The 21,420-nt window shown below is 33.4% G+C and overlaps 1 protein-coding gene across 1 annotated transcript; it reads right to left on the bottom strand.

Annotated features, from left to right (window-relative positions):
• Positions 1 to 972: 972 nt before the first annotated feature.
• LOC107601170 (cytoplasmic aconitate hydratase) lies at positions 973 to 20,933 on the bottom strand. Its single transcript, XM_016293235.1, has 20 exons — positions 20,752 to 20,933; positions 20,462 to 20,630; positions 20,240 to 20,377; positions 19,142 to 19,211; positions 18,880 to 19,063; positions 16,609 to 16,748; positions 16,344 to 16,515; positions 14,670 to 14,770; positions 14,339 to 14,455; positions 12,939 to 13,098; positions 10,990 to 11,125; positions 9,548 to 9,632; positions 9,311 to 9,467; positions 9,095 to 9,219; positions 8,868 to 8,972; positions 7,104 to 7,246; positions 6,802 to 6,949; positions 6,110 to 6,232; positions 3,607 to 3,792; positions 973 to 1,734 (listed from the first exon to the last, which is right to left on the bottom strand). Exons 1-20 carry the CDS (start codon positions 20,846 to 20,848, stop codon positions 1,618 to 1,620), a joined length of 2,673 nt encoding a protein of 890 aa, XP_016148721.1. The 5' UTR covers positions 20,849 to 20,933; the 3' UTR covers positions 973 to 1,617.
• Between the last annotated feature and the right edge of the window lie 487 nt (positions 20,934 to 21,420).

The raw sequence follows: 21,420 nt of genomic DNA on the forward strand, positions 1-21,420 counted from the left end.
AGTAAAAGTCCCCGATCTACGCGCACCTGTGTACGGTTGCAATGCATAGGAATAACGTTAAATAATAATTATAATAATGTTTAAATTTTATTATTATTCTCAAAACGTGCAAATTCATCTATATCATCTGCATTTTACATGGCATAAGGGTGAGTACATTTTTAGCTATTTTTTTTATTTTTTTATTTCTATTCCTTTTAATAGCAATTTTGATAATTATCCCTTACAAAAATTAACCATGGTTTTATTGTAGTAACCATGTTTTTTGGCGCATTGATTACTATTTGTATAACCACAGTTTTACTACAAAAACATGGTAAAACGATGGTTGGTGTAGCGAGACCATTCTTTAATTATTTAATTATAGTAACCATGGTTTTATTTGGAGTAAAACCATGTTTAATTTTCATAAGGGTTGAAGTAATCGGAAAAAATTCCCAAACCGAACCAAAACCACAACGGAAGGTCAATAGGTCTCTTAAAATATTATATAATAGATTTTTTATATATATATACATAACCGGAAAAAAGTCCGGTTGTAAAATGTCATGTGATCTTGATGAATATCATGAATGATTATGAATTAATAATTCACGGTATTTATGTACATATCATAAACATTAGCTGCTACTAGCATGGCACAGAGATGTATAATGTTGCACATAAAGAAACACAGATGAAATTAACATTTATTTGTAATTCCACAAAAACTACAGATGTGAGTGTTTTTCTTAAAATAAAGCTCAGTCAGTCTGACTGCTGAAGTATAAGAGCGAGCCTTGAAATGTTTCCTAAAGATTGCTGACTTGAGGATTTCACAGAGTATATTATTAAAGTACAATGCATTTGCACTGGAATGATGAACTAAAACCCTTCATCTCACATTTTGCTTAAATCGGCAAACGCACACCTGACTGCAAGCACCTCGTCTTTGCATTGCACAGCCAAGGAGTGAAATCGACTTCAGATTTGTTTTCAGTCCCTTTGCACAGTAATGCAAATACAGACGCATGAGAAATAAAAACTGGAATGAGACGTGCACAGGCTGGTTTCAAGAGACTCTATGCAAAATATGTGAAAATACAGGCACTTTCAAATGTGTACCATGCCATTCATATCCGACAGCTGTTCAAGGGATATATCTGATGCAATATTTGTTTTAAACTACATTTTCTTCAGCATTTCAGTCTGAAGGTAATGCATAACCATCGCAAAAAATAAAAAAAACAGTGATGAAACGGAATCATTGGGGCATCTTAAAAAAAATTAAACAAATCATAAAGTTTATACTATTATAATGAACAAAAACGCAGCATGCATAACCTGTAAGGAACTTGTGTCAAAGTTTAGTGTAAGTACAGTAATTAATAAGATGAATAACCATGACGAAGATGCTGAGGTAGGATTAGAGAAAGTTAAACTTGTTATTCAAGCTTTCAATCCCACAGAACGTCCACCAGCCATCATCTACAGCAAACATTACAGTACATTTATAACTAAACAACACATCAGCTGGTTCTTAAAGAGAAGCTAAAACACTGACGGGACAAAACAAGCATCCAGCGGGTGCACGATATGTGCGTTTCGAGGGGATCGTCCTGAAGACCTGGTGTGGTTTCAGTTTTCGGACATCTTGCGGATCATGTAGTTGAGGATGCCGCCGTGATGGAAGTACGTGAGCTCCACGTCTGTGTCAAACCTCATCTTAGCCTGAAAGCTTTTCCCTGTGTCCAGCTGCCGAGAGGAAAGAAATACGAAATATGGAATATAAAGAAAAATTTAATGTTTAAGGCAGTGTTTCTTATATAGTAAACTTTCATTTCTATTGAAAGTTATATGTCATGTATTTAAATGTGACCCTGGAGCACAAAAGCAGTGTTAAGTCGCTGGGGGATATTTGTAGCAATAGCCAACAATACACTGTATGGGTCAAAATTATAGATTTTTCTTTCATGCCAAAAATCATTAGGATATTAAGTAAAGATCATGTTCCATGAAGATATTTTGTACATTTCCTACCGTAAATATATCAAAACTTAATGTTTGATTAGTAATATGCATTGCTAAGAACTTCATTTGGACAACTTTAAAGATGATTTTCTCAATATTTAGTTTTTTTTGCACCCTCAGATTCCAGATTTTCAAATAGTTGCATCTCGGCCAAATATCATCCTATCCTAACATAACCATACATCAACGGGAAGCGTATTTATTAATGATGTACAAATCTCAATTTTGAAAAATTGACCTTTATGACTGGTTTTGTGGTCCAGGGTCACAGATAGATTTGTAATTACACAAATTAACTTTAAATGTAATATGAAAAGTATAAAAATATTCAAGTGTTATTTCAGTATTATTTATATAGTAGTTTTTTTATTCATATTTAGAATATTAATGAAATATACTTTAATGTAATTTCTATTGAAAATTGTATGTCATGTATTTAGATATATTTGTAATTACACATTTGCGAGTTATATTAACTTTAAATGTAATATAAATAATGGAAATATTTAAGACCGGGTTATTTTAGTATTATTTATATAGTATCGTATTTTATTAATATTTTTACTTTAATTTTAGATTAAGGTTTAGTAATTTTATGTGCTTTTGTCATTTTTATTTTTTAAATATATCTATATAGTAGTTTTAGTACTTTAACTGATTTTATATATTTTTTTATTTCACTTTCTTAATTTCTAATTTTATGTTTTTAAACTGAAGTTTTTTCATCTAATATTAGTAGTGCTGTCAAACGATTAATCGTGATTAAATCGCATACAAAATACAAGTTTTTGTTTGCATAATATATGTGTGTGTGCTGTGTATATTAATTATGTATATACAAATACACACACATACACTATATATTTTGAAAATATTTACGTCTATATTTATATTCATATAAATTATATTATAAATAAATATATTTAATATATAAACATAACATCTTTCTGAAATATGCATGTGTGTGTATTTATATATGCATAATAAATATACACAGTACACACACATATATTATGCAAACAAAAACTTTTATTTTGGATGCGATTAATCGTTCGACAGCACTACTAATATTTATATTTGATTTCAGATTTATTTAAATAAATAAAACTTTTTATATAGTTTTAATTTTAGTTAAAAATAACAATTATTTAGGAAATTGGTTCTTTATCGGGCCTGCGTTTCTGGGAAAAGTACATTTAAATATTAAAATATTAAAAATTAAAAAATAAAATGAAATGAAATACAACCCCACATGTCCCACTGTTTGCTACGATGATAACATCTGCTGTTATATGTTATATATTATGCGTGTATGTCCATAATTCACTGTTGGTTTTGTTTGTTGTTGCACTGTAGGACGAGGAACTAAGAAAAAACATTTACGTCACATGTATGTAATATGCATGTGATAGATAAAGATTCTTAAACATTTTTGCTACAAAATGTTAATAGTGCATGTTGGTGGCCTGATGCAGTTCTCTGTAATATGAATGCGTGTTAGGTTTTTATTTATTGTTGTACTGAGTGGCCACTTGATGTAAAATGTTCCCTGAAGAGATTGAAGTCTCGGTTAGCGGTAGAAATCATGCGCTCTACCTTGATGTCGACAGTCATTCTGGGTGTGATCTGTGGAGGAATGATCACAGTGTACCGCTCGCGGCCGCTGAGCCCCAGGCTTTCAGCGCTGTCACCCGGCAGATACTCCAGAGGGATGACGCCCATCCCAACCAGATTACTGCGATGAATGCGCTCGTAACTCTCCGCTAGAACAGCTTTGATGCCCTGAGGGAGAAAACCAACATCAGCAGCAGCACACTGTCATATATCCAGAAACCGCTGCTGTTTGCTAACCACGAAAGTGTAAAGAAGTGCGCTTTAGTATAATTTATAAAAAAATAAAAAAAAATTTAAAAGTACTTTTTACAATATTAATATATTTTGTGAACTTAAGTGTGAACTTAACGTAATGTTTTCAGACACTCAAATGCATGTTAATTGCAATTAAATAAAAATGTTTTATAGTTTAAAATTTTATTACATGCAACTAGCTGAACTTTAAGGTCCTTGCACACTGAGTCCGAATATTTAGTATGCATTTTTTTGCTTTTTTTTTCCGTATTCGTTATCCTTTCCTATCAAAATGCTTGCTACGGATGCGAAAACGCAGAAAGTCGAACATCGTCCAAATTTTTTTATGACGGACAAAAGTTTCAGAGGCAGTGTGTACACGTGATTGACACAACATGGTTGTATTTATTTTTTAACGTGCCAACATTTCAGACTCCGTGTGTAATGGCCTTAAGAGCGCTTTTTAACACACTTAAGTAGGACTTAAGTACATCTTTATAAGTAATTTCATAATTACTTCAATTGTCTATAAAATATGGTTGAAGTACTGCTGAACGTACTGACAAGCATTTATGATAAACTAAAATACACTTTAATGTCACTTATATTGAAACTTGTCACGTATTTAAATATATTCGTAATTATACATTTGTAAGTTATATTAACTTTAAATGTAACAACGTAAGTACTTTACACGTGCTTTAGTGTGTTGTCAACACATCAAAATAAGTGCACTTATTCAAAGCACAACAAAAGATTATTAAAACATCATGATTTTACAATTAAACTTTTAATTTGACATGATTACTAACTGCACTTTTATGTACTCAAGTGTGTTAAGAAAGTGTCTTAAGTTGCCTTTTATTTCATTTAAGTTACATTACGGCAGTACAGTATTTAAAATATATACTTTTAATATCTGAAGTACACTAAGTGTACATTTAATACACTTAAGCACACTTCTTTTTCACAAGGGACATCACATGCAGACAGGATTGAAAGAGACTAGGATTGCCATGTATGAAACTATAAGGACAAAATATGTACTGGAAGCTTGTTTTTCTCCCATACATGTAGCTTCCAGACAGAAATTGATCATCTTGTCCAAGACAACAACAATATATTTCTCTTCCTGAATGGGGATTTTTCAACCACACTCAAATGCATGTTAATTGCAATTAAATAAAAATGTTTTATAGTTTAAAATTTTATTACATGCAACTAGCTGAACTTTAAGGTCCTTGCACACGGAGTCCGAATATTTCGTATGCATTTTTTCGCTTTTTTTTTTCGTATTCGTCATCCTTTCCTATCAAAATGCTTGCTACGGATGCGAAAACGCAGAAAGTCGAACATCGTCCAAATTTTTTTATGACGGACAAAAGTTTCAGAGGCAGTGTGTACACGTGATTGACACAACATGAGGTCGTATTTATTTTTTAACGTGCCAACATTTCAGACTCCGTGTGTAATGGCCTTAAGAGCGCTTTTTAACACACTTAAGTAGGACTTAAGTACATCTTTATAAGTAATTTCATAATTACTTCAATTGTCTATAAAATATGGTTGAAGTACTGCTGAACGTACTGACAAGCATTTATGATAAACTAAAATACACTTTAATGTCACTTATATTGAAACTTGTCACGTATTTAAATATATTCGTAATTATACATTTGTAAGTTATATTAACTTTAAATGTAACCACGCAAGTACTTTACACGTGCTTTAGTGTGTTGTCAACACATCAAAATAAGTGCACTTATTCAAAGCACAACAAATGATTATTAAAACATCATGATTTTACAATTAAACTTTTAATTTGACATGATTACTAAGTGCACTTTTATGTACTCAAGTGTGTTAAGAAAGTGTCTTAAGTTGCCTTTTATTTCATTTAAGTTACATTACGGCAGTACAGTATTTTAAAAATATACTTTTAAGATCTGAAGTACACTACGTGTACATTTAATACACTTAAGCACACTTCTTTTTCACAAGGGACATCACATGCAGACAGGATTGAAAGAGACTAGGATTGCCATGTATGAAACTATAAGGACAAAATATGTACTGGAAGCTTGTTTTTCTCCCATACATGTAGCTTCCAGACAGAAATTGATCATCTTGTCCAAGACAACAATACATTTCTCTTCCTGAATGTGGATTTTTCAACCCGAGCAACTCGATTATGCATAAATGTCTCAGTATATGATTTTGAGGAAACATTAGATGATGTATAAAGTCTCACCAGCAGGAAAGGCCCTTTAGCCGCCCAATCTCTAGAGCTTCCCGATCCATACTCTTTGCCCGCCAGAATCAAGAGAGGATGACCAGCCTGCTGGTATTTCTCTGCAGCATCAAACACATCCATCTGCCAACAGAAACACACACACACATATATATGTGACCCTGGAGCACAGAAGCAGTGTTAAGTCGCTGGGGTATATTTGTAGCAATAGCCAACAATACATTGTATGGGTCAAAATGATCCATTTTTCTTTTACGCCACAAATCATTAGGATATTAAGTAAAGATCATGTTCCATGAAGATATTTTATAAATTTCATACCGTACATATATAAAAACTTAATTTTTGATTAGTAATATGCATTGCTAAGAACTTCATTTGGACAACTTTAAAGATGATTTTCTCAATATTTAGATTTTTTTGCACCCTCAGATTCCAGATTTTCAAATAGTTGTATCTCAGCCAGATATTGTCTCGATCCTAACAAACCATACATCAATGGAAAGCTTATTTATCCAGCTCTCAGATGATGTATAAATCTCAAATAAAAAAAATTGACACTTAAGACTGGTTTTGTGGTCCAGGGTCACATTTTTGCATAACAATCTAATATTAACTATTGATATAAATATATTTTTTTATACACTAATATATATTATTTTACATATTGTTATAATACTAGAGTTTCATACCGTCTCCCCAGTAGGAAGGTAGATGGTGCATGGTGCTTGCTTGTTTATAAACTTGTTAAGAAGGCGGATGTTGGCAAATGTGCCTCGAGCCATGACTGCATCGTTCCCTCGACGAGAACCGTACGAGTTAAACTCTCTCGGGGTGAGTCTAGGATTAGAAACAATATTTCATTACCCACTGTGAGTCATATTTCACTTTAGAGACAATATAGAACTTTTTGCATTCAACTATTTATATCACGCAGAGATAGGTGTGTAACAGCTTGAATTGCTGAATACGCTTAAGAGGATGAACGTCTCACCCGCGGCTGGTCAGGTATCGTGCAGCAGGACTGTTACGAGCAATGTTTCCAGCGGGCGAGATGTGGTCTGTGGTCACAGAATCTCCCAAATCGAGCAGCACATACGCGTCCGTTATGGACTTTGGTGTCTGCAGCTCCCGGGTCTAAAAATGTAGCAGCAGCAAAGAAACTTAAGTTTACAATTCTTGCCAAACCGTGTGAAAAAGAAGTGTGCTTAACTGTATTGAATGTGCACTTGTACTTTAGTATATTTTTAAAACACTGTACTTACATATAATATTAATGAAATAAAAGGTCACTTAAGTGACTTAAAGAAAGACACTTTCACAACTGTTTCTTAACACACTTAAGAACACTTTTAAAATGTAATAATGTCAAATCAAGTTTTTCTTTAATGTATATTTTAAATATTTTTGTTACTTAATATACAAAAAATTACTCTTTACTCACAAGATAAACTTAAGATCATCTAAGTGTGCTGTGCTATTTTGGGACACTGTGAATATGAACTTAAATGTGATTTTAACATACTGTCTCTGTATTTAAAAATATTTAGTTACAACTTGAACCCATCTTTCATACACTAGTACACTCAAGTGTACTACAAGTGGTAACTACATTTTTTTAATACATAGAAAGTATGTTAAAATCACATTTAAGTTCATATTCACAGTGTCCCAAAATAGCACAGCACACTTAGATGATCTTAAGTACTAAAGAGTAATTTTTAGTATATTAAGTAACATAAATATTAAATACATGACATATAAGTTTCAATAGAAATGACAGTAAAGTACATTTAAGTTCATCATAAATGCTTGTCAGAACATTCAGCAGTACCTTAACCATATTTCAAAGATAATAGAAGTAATAATGAAATTACATATAAAAATTATACTTAAAGGGTTAGTTCACCCAAAAATGAAAATTCTGTCATTAATTACTTACCCTCGTGTTGTTCCAAACCCGTAAGACCTTCGTTCATCTTCGGAACACAATTTAAGATAGTTTTGATTAAATTTGAGGGCTCTCTGACCCTCCCATAGACGGCAAGGTAACTACCACGTTCAAGGTCCAGAAAAGTACCAAGATGATCGACAAAGTAGTGGTTCAACTGTAAAGTTACGAAGCTACGAGAATACTTTTTTGCGAAAAGAAAACAAAAATAACGACTTTATTACGCCGAATCTGGTTCAGCGCCGCCACACGCTCGCGTCATGGTACTGTCGTGAACGCGCGTCCAAAGTGACTAAAAAGTCGTTATTTTTGTTCTCTTGGCGCAAAAAAAGTATTCTCGTAGCTTCGTAACTTTACAGTTGAACCACTACTTTGTCGATCATCTTGATACTTTTCTGGACCTTGAACGTGGTAGTTACCTTGCTGTCTATGGGAGGGTCAGAGAACCCTCAGATTTCATCAAAACTATCTTAAATTGTGTTCCGAAGATGAACGAAGGTCTTACGGGTTTCGAACAACACGAGGGTGAGTAATTAATGACAGAATTTTCATTTTTGGGTGAACTAACCCTTTAAGTGGATCAAAAAGCATTTTTGCGTTTAATAGAAATGTAACCTATAATACTCTACCATTTAACATGCAATTAAGTGACTGAAAATATTACATTCACACTTAAATATATACTATTATTTCAAAAAACGAGTACTTTTTTAACATACACTAAAAAACCCTTCATTTTTTTATTAGGGTATAGGTATAATACTGAACTCTCAGACAAAACAACACAAAAAAAACGGTATACATTACCAGTCCATCAAAGAAAGGAGGGGATTTAATGTAAGTAGAACTGGGCTCCCAGGGATACAGCTTGTCAGAAGGAGCTTTCAGGGAGTTCCAGCGTTCATTCACTTTCTAAATATGAAAACAGACAGACACTACGGTTTAATTTACTATATATACACTTAACTAATGGTGTTTTTGTTATCCAGGCACTGTACTGACTCATGAAAAAGGAGTTTATAAGTCAACACTACCTCAACTTTCTCATAGACCTCTTTAAACATGGCAGGAATGACAAACTGTCTCTCCACCGCCTGGATCTCCTCCCGCGTGGGCCAGATGTCCCTCAGGAAAACCTCTTTTCCCTGAGAGTTCACGGCTGGATCGAGACAGACCAAGAAACATTCATCCTCTTGAGGGAGAACCAACCACTGGTAGGATTAAATGCCTGGTAAATATGAATTACTCACCCAAAGGCTCTTTTTCGAAATCTATTCTCATTGTGCCTGCTATAGCATAAGCAATGACCAGAGGAGGAGAGGCCAGGTAATTGGCTCGTGTGTTGGGATGGACGCGACCCTCGAAGTTTCTGTTTCCAGACAGGACACCCGCAGCAACCAAATCACCCTGAGACAGAAAGAAAGCTGTTCTAAATTTGAAAATATTATCCAAAAACATTATAAAATGATGAGTAAAAGCTTGTTAACCTGAGTAATCGCCTCTACAACCGGCTCTGGTAGAGGTCCACTGTTGCCAATGCAGGTCATGCAGCCGTAACCAACAACCTCGAAACTAAAGATGCACAAATAATATATATATAACTAAAGATGCACAAATAATATATATATATAAACACGGGTTGTTATTGTTAAAACTATTAAAAACTTTCATTTTGGCTTTGCTACTTGAAATAAATCCGAAATTAATTTCAATTTATGAAATTTAGAAATGTATTTCAAATTTACGAAATTTATTTCAAATTTACGAAATTTAAATTCATTTTAAATCATTTTAAAAGTTTTTAAATTCCTTGTTTTATTGTTGTGATTATTTTTTATGATTATTTTACTTCCTTTTATGTAAAGCACTTTGAATTACCATTGTTAAACACGGGTTGTTATTGTTAAAACTATTAAAAACTTTCATTTTGGCTTTGCTACTTGAAATAAATCCGAAATTAATTTCAATTTATGAAATTTAGAAATGTATTTCAAATTTACGAAATTTATTTCAAATTTTACGAAATTTAAATTCATTTTAAATCATTTTAAAAGTTTTTAAATTCCTTGTTTTATTGTTGTGATTATTTTTTATGATTATTTTACTTCCTTTTATGTAAAGCACTTTGAATTACCATTGTGTATGAAATGTGCTATATAAATAAACTTGCCTTGCCTTGAAATAAAATACAAATATACAAAAACTACAAACAAAAAAAACCTAAAAAATACTAAACGGAAATCTGAAATGTTGCCTTGGCAACTAACTGTTCTAAAGTAGTTTAGTTAAGTACTAAAATGACTGAAACTACTTTACTAAACTGTATTAAAATAAAGCTAAATAGAAATATATATTTACAAAGAAATTACAAAAGTAAAAATATTAAACTTAAGATACAAAACTTAACTAACTGAAATAAAATAAGTTCAACTTGAAGAACTGAAATTACTAGCTAAAGCTAAAACTGAGCTGAAAATTAATCAAATAAAACTCAACACAAAAATAAAAGCTAATTAAAATACTATAATAGTATATAAATAATACTAAAAATAACACTGGGGGCTGTTCACACCATGTTTTTCCATTCCAATGCGCTACTTTCCCATTAAACATGTGCTAAACAGACGTGTTTGACCGCTGCACTCGCGTCTTTTGCAGCGTCTCGCACATTTAAGACTAAAAAGAATTTCAACTTCACACGCAGCGCCACTTAATGTCAGTTCCAAAAGAGTGGACCAATCAGAAGACCCTGAAGGCGGGGCAAACAATGCAGGCTTTTGTTCACAGCAGCAAGTTGGCATAGCAACTTTTTATTTGACACCAACATGGCATTCTGCGCTGTGCTTTTATTAAAACCATTCCTGAGCGCGTTCTGTGTGAACGGCCCCTCAGTCAGTCAGACAGACTTTGGCAAAGAAGAGCTCCTCACCCTAACTGTGAGAGGAAGTCCATGACCCCGCTCTCTTTAAGGTAGTATGTGACCACTCCACTGCCTGGAGACAGACTGGTCTTTATGTACGGCTTGACACTGAGACCAGCCTTTACAGCCCTCTGCGCCAACAGACCTGACAGAAAGAAAGAAATAGCATTACATTAGTTGTAAAGTGACACAAATACATTTGGAGTTTGTTTACATGTTTATAATGAGCCTCTAAGTCAGTGGATCTTAACTGGTGGGCCACGACCCAAAAATGGGTAACAGGTCTGTTCTGAAAAACGAATGGCAAATATAAAAGAGGCTTAACCTTAGCTTTTGTTCCTCTACAGTGTTTTGGCACAAATGTATCTGTGAGTTGGCAAAAGCTGCCAAATTAGACAGATGCAAACACAGATGCATGCCCTCATCCTCAAAAACCATAAACAAAGCATGCAAGGTAAAAGAAAACAGACATTAAATATGGCTTCACTTGAAGCAATCAAGTTTAGGTAAAATCATAATCATGAGTTATTCAAATCATTAAAAAAAAATTTAAATGCTATGATTTACTAAGTCATAATTGTAATGAAAAAAAAAACTAGACTATGACAAAAAAGTTATAATTATGTAATATCATGTCTTAATTTTGACTATGCAATTTTGACATTTTGTCATATTTATTACATAAAATGTAGTAATCTCATAATTTTGACTATGTAATAATTATTTATGACTGTCACAATTTAAACATTTTATGTCATAATTGTGACTTTTTGTCAGTGTTCAACTTCTATTTGTTAAAATGTGGACTGTCTGTATTATATTATCACATATTGTTTATATTTTTAACAGTGCGAGTCAAAATCCAGCAAGAATAAACAGGGCTTTTGTTGACCACAATGTGTTTTACGTGGTTGCATGAAACCACTGAAATTCAAAAGACATTTAACAGCTAAGACAGAAACTAAAGACCAAGATTCTCTATTCTCCTATTCAGCTTCTGTCGAGGTAATAATGTTGCATTTTGCACAGTTCCTGGAAATAATACTAAATTAAAATGTTTAATTTAAAATAAAAATGTCATTTAATTTTGTAAGTAATTACTCAAAAAAAGATACTGAGATATATAGGTCAAATAAAAATGAAAATTAAATAATTAGGAAGAATTTAAAGCGTCAGATGGACAACTTCCATGCTGTTTCTGGAGCCCCGTTTCCATACACTTCTGAAATATGGAAAAGAGCCTCTGATAACCATCTTTTTCTGTTACACAGGGGGAAAAAACATATAGATGGGTCAAAGACGTTAAGATGTCCGCATCAAAAGAAATGTACAAAAGTGATTTTATGTCCATAGAAAGCACATTAAATGTAAGTAAAGTGTTTACTTTTAAGGTTTCAAATAAGTTTTTGGAGAATAAAAATGTCACAATTTGGTTGAAATAATGTTACATTGTCGTTCAGTGTAACACAATATTTATGTAAAAATTCAAACAACATGCTTATTCTGACGTGTACATATTAAAATATATAAAAGAATAAGGGAGCGTATTAAATGTTATTGTGTTTTAAATTAGTAAAAAATTCTTACTGACAACTGGGCAAAATCTAGGATAGTGGCACATTTAAAAAAAAATGTAAAATTACAACTATTTAGTATTTGAGGTTAAAGTAATTAGTCTTTTAATATGTCATAAATTGATTTTTGTTGTAAATATGCCTGACGAGATTGTTACACTGAATGACATTTTAGTGGGTCTCTTCTGTAAATCAGGGGAAAATGTACGATATTTATTTTTTGCTCCGAAAAACAAAACGGCAATTAAATTAAACAGAAATGTTTTTACTTTTTATTTTTTTTAGAAAAAACAACAATTTAAAGCAGTATTACACTTATTGTTTTTATGCTTGAACCCTTTTTCGTCTTTGACCCAGATGGCATCCCTGTGGACAGACATGTACCTGCTCCCAGCATGACTGAGGGGTTACTGGTGTTAGTGCAGCTGGTAATAGCTGCGATGACCACGGATCCGTGAGACAGAGAATACTCCGCTCCGTTAAACTGGAAGGGCACTCGAACATCATGACGCTCAGGAGCCACCTGGAATCCTTTGAAGCCTTGCTGTAGACAGACACAGACACAGACAGTGATTAATGCTTAAGCCTTGCTTTAAAGAACCTATGAAATCAAAATCTGACTATTGTGGATTTTATGACATTTCTGTTATGTCCATAGCTCATATATATTAGCTTTGAGGCCCTCTTCAGTCTAGTGTGCTCCTAAAAGTTAACAAAATGAACTGTATACACACTTAACGTTTTTTTAAAAGGAAATTTGTGGAGGAAATGCACTTCTAAAGATTCCTGTACTGACATAAGAAAAAAAATCTAATTTGGCAAATCATGATTATGATGTAAAACTAATATTTTTTTTAAATGTTATGTCAATTGTTTTGTCATAATGTCAAGTTTTATGTCAATTTTGACTTTTTGTGATAATTTTGACCTTCTGTCATAACTTTCATTTTTCAAATTTTACTTTTTGTGTCTTGACTCAATTTCATAATTTTGTTATAATGACTGTCACAATTTCGACTTTTATGTCATAATTGTGACTGTCATAATTTCATCATCTTTTTTATGTCAGTTTCAATTTATGTCAGATTTCATTATTACATAAAAATGTTGACTGTCATAAGGACTTCACGTCATAATTTAATTTTAAAGTCTTAATCTTTTAAAATTTCATAATTTTGTAACAATGACTCACCATTTCAACTTGTGTTGTACTTGTGACTTTTTGTCATAATTGTGACTGTGTTCGACTTTGATTTACGTCAGATCTTTTATGCAAATAATTATGACTTTTTGTCACAACTTTGATTTATGTTGCTTGTTTTGTCATAATTTTGAGCTATATCAAGTACGACTATTTATTTAATAATTCTGACCGTCATAGACTTCTTTAATGTCGTAATTATAACTTTTTATTTCATAATTTCGACTTCATATCTCAGAATTTCAACTTGTATCTCACAATTATGATTTATGTCATAAAAATGTATGTTTTAGCAAAGTATGGTTTTCTATTTGGCAGAAATATGCTAGCATATGAACAAGACCTCTGCTCATCCTGTGATTGCTTATCTTCTAGTTCAGTGATCACGGTGTTCATTTTTACTCTTCAAAATACTTTTTGAATGTCAGTTGTGTCATACGCATTATTACGACTTCACTATCCTTTATATTCAGCTTTGGCAATGGAGCTGAACTACCTGCCTCTTGAATGCTGCATTATCTCTAGATTCAAAGGGAGTGTGTGTCCTGTGGTGTGTTTTCTCAGGTGTTTCTGTAACATGTACCTTGGCCCCTAAACACGTTTTAAAGTCCTGCTTCATCTCTGATACAGACACTTTGTCCTGTGGCCGCTTGGGACCACTGCAGCAGGGGACGACCGTACTGAGGTCCAACTCAAAAACCTGCGTGGGAGAGAATGAGAGACAAATTAATAACAATGATCCTCAGACTTAAGTACGTTTTGCAGAAAGAGGTTCAGACAACAGCGACTAGTGCTTATACAGTGGTGGCCAAAATTAATAGAACACTATTATAGTATAAAATACTACTGTTCTTATAATTATGGCCACGGCTGTATATCTGTGAACAGCATATGTGTGGGCTGAGATTTGGTACCTGAGTGAACTGTGGATCTTGAGCTGTGTTGCTGTAGTCTCTGAACATGCCCACCGCTTTCAGATACTTTTCTATGTAACTCAGCTTCTCTGCATCCCTCCCTTAAAAACACATGAATAAAACATGCCAACTCTGTTGTAGAAAGAAAAGCAATTCCACCTCCCTGACCACAGCAGAATGTAGTTTCTCTTATGAAACAGAAGTGCACTTAACTGTATTGAATGTGCATCTACAGATTTAAAGTTTTTAAAAAACTGTACTTGCCAGATAATATAATATTAATGAAATAAAAGTCACTTAAGTGACTTAAATACAGACACTTTCATGACTGTTTCTGAACACACTTAAGTACACTTTTAAAAAGTAACTTTTTTAAAATACATTTTAAATAATTGTTTTAATAGTCTTTAGTCGTGCTTTAAAGAAGTGCACTTATTTTGATTTGTTGACTAACATACTAAAGAACATGCAAAGTTCTTATTATAACTGTAGAATTTGATTTAATTTGAGTTAATATATTTTAAAACAAAATTTCAACTTCGTCAGTACAAATGTGTAATTACAAATATATTACATGCATGCTTCTATAGAAATTACATTAAAGTATATTTTAGTTTAACAAATGCTTGTCAGTATATTCAGCATAAGTGGATAAAAAGCACTCTAAAGTTCAACTAACAACTGCATTTAATATAAACTTAAACTATAATACATATTAATTTAATTGCAATTAACATGCAAAAAAATGTATGAATCATTACATTCAGTTTGCACTTAAGCACATTCTTTTAAAGGGTTTTATTTAAACGCCTTGCACGTATGACAGTCAGCAGAAGTGAGAAAAAAGTGTTTATAATGTTTTAAATATGGATATTTTTCTTACAAAAACACAATAACATTATAAAGTTTTATTACGGATGCACGCTCTTTATTTGACATCTTTTGGACTGTTGAACAAAAACACCCACCTACTCCCATTCTAATGCTTGGAAGAGCAAGGATCATTTTTAATATAACTCAGACTGGATTCATCTGAAAGAAGAAAGTCATATACACCTAGGCTGCTTTGAGGGTGAGTAAAACATGGACTAATTTTCATTTTTGGGTGAACTAACCCTTTAAGGTATATTATTTCAATAATAAGTATTCTTTTTACAAGTATGCTGAAATACAGAGTTTTTGCATGAAACTCTAGATGGCGCAGTCCGATAGGTCTAGCTCTAGCTCTGACCTGGTGACATCATTGTCACATGGCAGCTGATTGGTTCTCTCCTGTATCGGTAGCCAATGAGCTCGCTGCTCAATATTCAAATACCTGGCTTTTGTTTGCTGTAGCAGTTGGCAGTGCACCTTAGAAACCCTCCACCTCCCCAGCTCCACCTGTATAGATCTGCTACGGGGTGATTTATGTATGCTATATGGGGGATATTCATGTGTGTTATATGTGCAGCAGCAGTATTTCTTACATGCTCACAGCAGCATGTTGTGGATGTATTGGCAGTAGCAAGTCTCGGGAGCAGCAGCGTAGCAGATCTATTCCTCCAAGACCAAATACGTTAACATTGTCATGTACATTACCATGCCAATCCCTCCGAGAGTTGTCATGACAGAAGTGTACTTCTTTTTAACAAGGATTAGAAGCTTTTAAAACTGATCAGGGACAGGTTTACCCACCCGTCTGCTTCAGATAATGAATGCTGATCTGGTCTACAGGGAAGAAGGCAGCGGTGGCTCCATACTCAGGGCACATGTTGGCGATGGTGGCGCGGTCTGCGATAGACAGCTGAGCAACACCAGGGCCGAAAAACTCCACAAATTTTCCAACCACACCAACTTGCCGCAAATGCTGAGCAGAGAAAGCATATAGTAAAACATAGCAACATTCCTTAAAAGCAAACCAAAGTCACCATAAAATTCCGATATGGCAAGACTTGCATACCTTGGTGACAGTAAGCACTATGTCAGTGGAGGTGATATATTTGTTGGGCGTTCCCTGTAGTTTGTAGCCGATGACTTCTGGCAGCACCATGCTGATCGGCTGACCCAACATGACCGCCTCCGCCTCGATACCTCCAACACCTGCTCCAAAAGATCGGAGCTTAAATCTCAGCTCGACATTTGCCGTTTATCACTGAATCTCTAATGTCTTTCTCTTTATTTACAAGCCCAACACAGATACACAATTCAACATCCATATATTAACAAAAATAAGGTAACACTTTAAGGTGTCCTTGTTGCACGTTACATGTACTTACTATTATAATAACAATTAATTATGCATAATTACATGCAACTAGTCCTAAACCAAACTCTAATCCTAACGCTAACCATATAGTAAGCATATGTAGTTAATTAATATTACTCAGTACTTAAATGTATAATTATATTGTAACAAGGACACCTTAAAATAAAGTGTAACCAAAAATAATATTGAAATTATGAGATGCAAAGTCATTAAGTTAAGAAACAAGTCAACATTCTGACATGTTGAAACTGTCATAATTACAACTTGTGTATTATGATTGTACGTAAAATGTCAATATTATGAAATACAATATCAAAGTTATCACATAAGCCAAAATTAAGGCAAATATGACATGTATTATGACGTAATATAAAATGTGAAAATTATGAGCGACTAAGTCAAAATTACGAGATAAAAAGTTGAATTAATCATAAGTGACATGCATTATGACCTATCCATGAAATGTCAAAATTATGAGATACTAAGTCCTAACTATGGCATAAGTCGAAATGATTAGATAAGTCATCATTATGAAACGAAAGATTAAATTGTCATAATTATGACATATGATGATTTATAACATATCAAAATTATGAGATACTAAGTCATAATTATGAGATAAAAGGCCAAAATTACCATAAGTATGACATGCATTATGAATACAATTTCAAAATTCATAATTTTAGCTCATGAAAGCTGAAACTGTCATAGTTACGACTTATGACAATTTAGAATTTCTATCTAGTATCTCATCATTTTGACATGTTATGTATAAGTCATAATTCATAAGTCGTAACTACGACAGTTTCAGCTTCATGAGATAAAATTATGAATTTTGAAATTTTATTCATAATGCATATCACACTTATGATAATTTTGACTTTTTATCTCATAATAATGACGACTGACTATCTCATAATTTTGACATGTTATGTTTAAGTCATAATTCATGAGTATGACATGCATTATGACATAAAATGTCAAGATTATGAGATACTCAGTCATTAGTATGAGATAAAAAATTGCAATTGTCATAATTGTCATAAATACGCCTGAACTATTATGGCCTATACATAAAATGGCAAAATTATGAGATACTAAGTCAATTATGAGATTAAAAGTAAATATTATTATATAATTATGACTTATATCATCTATTATAACTTGGTATCTCATTATTGACATTTTATGTAGCCTATAGTCCTATTCGGATGGTAATTGTTTCTCATTGGGACGTAAGTGATTTTTAATTGCCGTCCGAATCCAGAATGTCTGTGTTTATCTCTCACCACCGCCGTAAAAATCCCTACCCGAAAATCCCGAATTACCTACGGTTTTTTGACAAACACCAAGGTTGTGTGGTAGTGTGGTAAAGGTTGTGTGCCGTCCGAATCCACATCTCTGAGTTTACGAGAAGAAATCGATTCAAAATGATTCGTGGATCGATTCTGAGATTTTTGGAATGCATCGTGATTCTCTCTCGAATCGATTCTGAGCTTAGTTTTTAACAGCAGATGGCACTCTAGGTTAGTTTTTAACCGCACACTCAAATGCTCATGAAGAAGTGTGCTTGTGCGTTCGGCTGAGTAATGTAAGTGGTTAAATGTACTTGCACATCGGCTTTTATGCTTTATGATGCAAGATCAATGTAAACACGGCATTAGTACATCATCTGCCCGGAACTGCTTCCGTGTACAACAGTGAGCGCAAGCTACATTAAAGTGATTATTACGTTTTGAATATGGATATATTTTGGACAATTTTTTATATAACTCTGACTGGATTCGTCTGAAAGAAGAAAGTCATATACACCTAGGATGACTTGAGGGTGAGTAATTCATGGGCTAATTTTCATTTTTGGGTGAACTAACCCTTTAAAGCCCATTCATGCCAAAAACAATAAATGTATAGGTAGCTAAAAATTTTATTTAAAAGTAATGAAACTTCTCGATGATTTTCACTCACCCCAGCCCAGCACTCCCAGCCCATCGATCATGGTAGTGTGGGAGTCCGTTCCCACCAGACTGTCTGGATAGTAGTATCCGTCCTGCTCAAACACGACCCTGGCCAGGTATTCCAGATTGACCTGATGGACTATTCCTGATCCCGGCGGAATGATCCGCATGTTCCGGAATGCTTTAGAACCCCACTGTGGACCGATACAATTAGTTCTCAAGCCATCTTCATCGTCATATCAAATATGTCAAATACAGAAGGGGAAAATTACCTTCAAAAACTCAAATCGTTCTCTGTTCCTTTCAAATTCAAGGTCTTGGTTTTTCTGAAGGCTGTCAGACCTTTAAGAATGGAAAGAGTAATGAACTTTTGTACTGGACAGTTAAAATTATGACACACTTGTCACCAGAGAGCAAATTTTAAGACAAGCACTCCTTAGTTTTAGTTTTCATTTTTAGTTGTGACAGTAACATTTAGGGAGTTCATAAGAAATTTAAAGAATAAAAATGTATTTTTTAAAAAACATTTTAAAATGTAAACAGCTACACTTATGAAAAAGAAGTGTGCTTAATTGTACTGAATGTGCACTTGTAGTGTAAAAAAACTGTACTTGCAGATAATATAATATTAATGATGTCAAATTAAAAGTTTAACTTTAAAGTACATTTTAAATCATTATGTTATATAATACATATAATAATCTTAAGTCGTGCTTTAAAGAAGTACACTTATTTGGATGTGTTGATCATTATAATTTGAACTGTAGTGTGTTATTCAATATTACATTTAAAAAGTTAATATATTTTAAACGTACAAAATTGCAACTTAAAATACATGACATACAAGTTTCAATAGAAATGACATTAAAGTATATTTAGTTTACCCTAAATGCATGTCAGTAAATTCAGCAGTACACTTTAACCATACAGTATTTCAGAGACAAACTTTCTTTAGTGCTACTTAAGTGGGTCAAAAAGCACTTTAAATCAATCTGACTGCATGCAATATAACTCAAACTGTAATACATTTTAATTTAATTGCAATTAAGTGCAATAACAAGTGCAATTTAGTATCTGAAACTAAACTCATTACAAGTAGAGTGCACATATTCTTTTAAATCACCCAAAAAGTAAAATACTATTTTTAAAAGTATGCTTAAGTGTACTTTGTGATTAAGCACTTAAACGCAAAGCATGCACATTCTGTGTGCTCTTGATTCAAAGAGATTAAATAAATTCTCAATTGTAGAAGGTGCATCAGCATGAGAACTCAGCACATGAAAACAAACATTAAACGGAGTCTGTTCTAAACGACAGAAAAACAGCTTTGTGAAACTATTTTACATCTCTGTCAAATGGCAAAGACCTACTTCCTGTTGAAGTCGACCTGAATGGAATGATCTATGACAAGGTCAGCCGGACAGACTGGATTAATCTTCTCGGGGTCGCCCTGTAATTTTTTCACTGCATCACGCATGGCTGCAAAGTCGACCACTGCAGGAACACCCCTGTTTACAGAGAACCAACAAGGAGACAAATATATAACGGCCAGATAAAAGGCAGCAGGTTACGGAGATCCAGTCAAAACCTACGTGAAGTCTTGCAAGATGACGCGGGCCGGTCTGAAAGGCACCTCCACGGTCTGACTCTGCGTCACCTTCCAGTTGAGGATCTTCTCCACGTCCTCTTTCTTCACCAGGAACCCGTCACAGTTCCTCACCGCAGACTCCAGCAGCACACGGATGGAGAAGGGAAGCTGGTCTTCAAAGAGAAGTACAGAGAGGAACACAGTCAGGTAGAGTCAAGTCATTTCCCAGAAGCACAGGTGCTGTAACTCTGAATCAACTATTCAACAAGGCATGCTTACAAAATACCGTCTTACCATATCTGGGGTCTTTGAGCTTTTTAAGGTTGAAGAGCTTGTGTTCGGGCTTCTGGGGGTCCAGAGGCTCAATGGTGTGTGCATAAGGGTTCGTCATAACTAAAAACACGCTTCCTCACTGCACACTCTTCAACCTTTAATTGAGAGGAAGAGAGAAAAATGTAAGTAACTTGCTGAATTCACTAATAAAACTTTTTTTTTTGACAAACAGCTAAATGTGCCAGTGTTGTTAATGTTAACTACAAATCAATTATTTATTAATTGAAATAAAGCTGAAATTAAATAAAGTATGAAAATTATATTAAAAAACTAACTTAAAAAATTAGAACTACTGCCTTGGGAACGAATTAAGTTTAAAGTTTTAGGCGAAGTACTAAAATTACTAAAACTGAAATTGGAAATAAATGTAAAAAAGAAAATATTTAAGAAAAACAAAAGCTGATAAAATTAAAAAAGCACATAAATTTACAAAAAAAAGCATGAAAACAAAATATAAATTATTTTATTTTATTACATTATATTAGCCAATTCTAAATATTAATAAATACTATTTAAAAAAGTATAAATAATGTTATTTTAGTACACTAAACACACTGATTATGAGCACTCTTTAAGCAACACTTGAACACTTGATACTTAGCTGATATCTAACGCAATTTACTGATACTG

This window comes from Sinocyclocheilus grahami, unplaced genomic scaffold (genome assembly GCF_001515645.1).
Source record: "Sinocyclocheilus grahami isolate Dianchi unplaced genomic scaffold, SAMN03320097.WGS_v1.1 scaffold300.1, whole genome shotgun sequence".
NCBI lineage: Eukaryota > Metazoa > Chordata > Actinopteri > Cypriniformes > Cyprinidae > Sinocyclocheilus > Sinocyclocheilus grahami.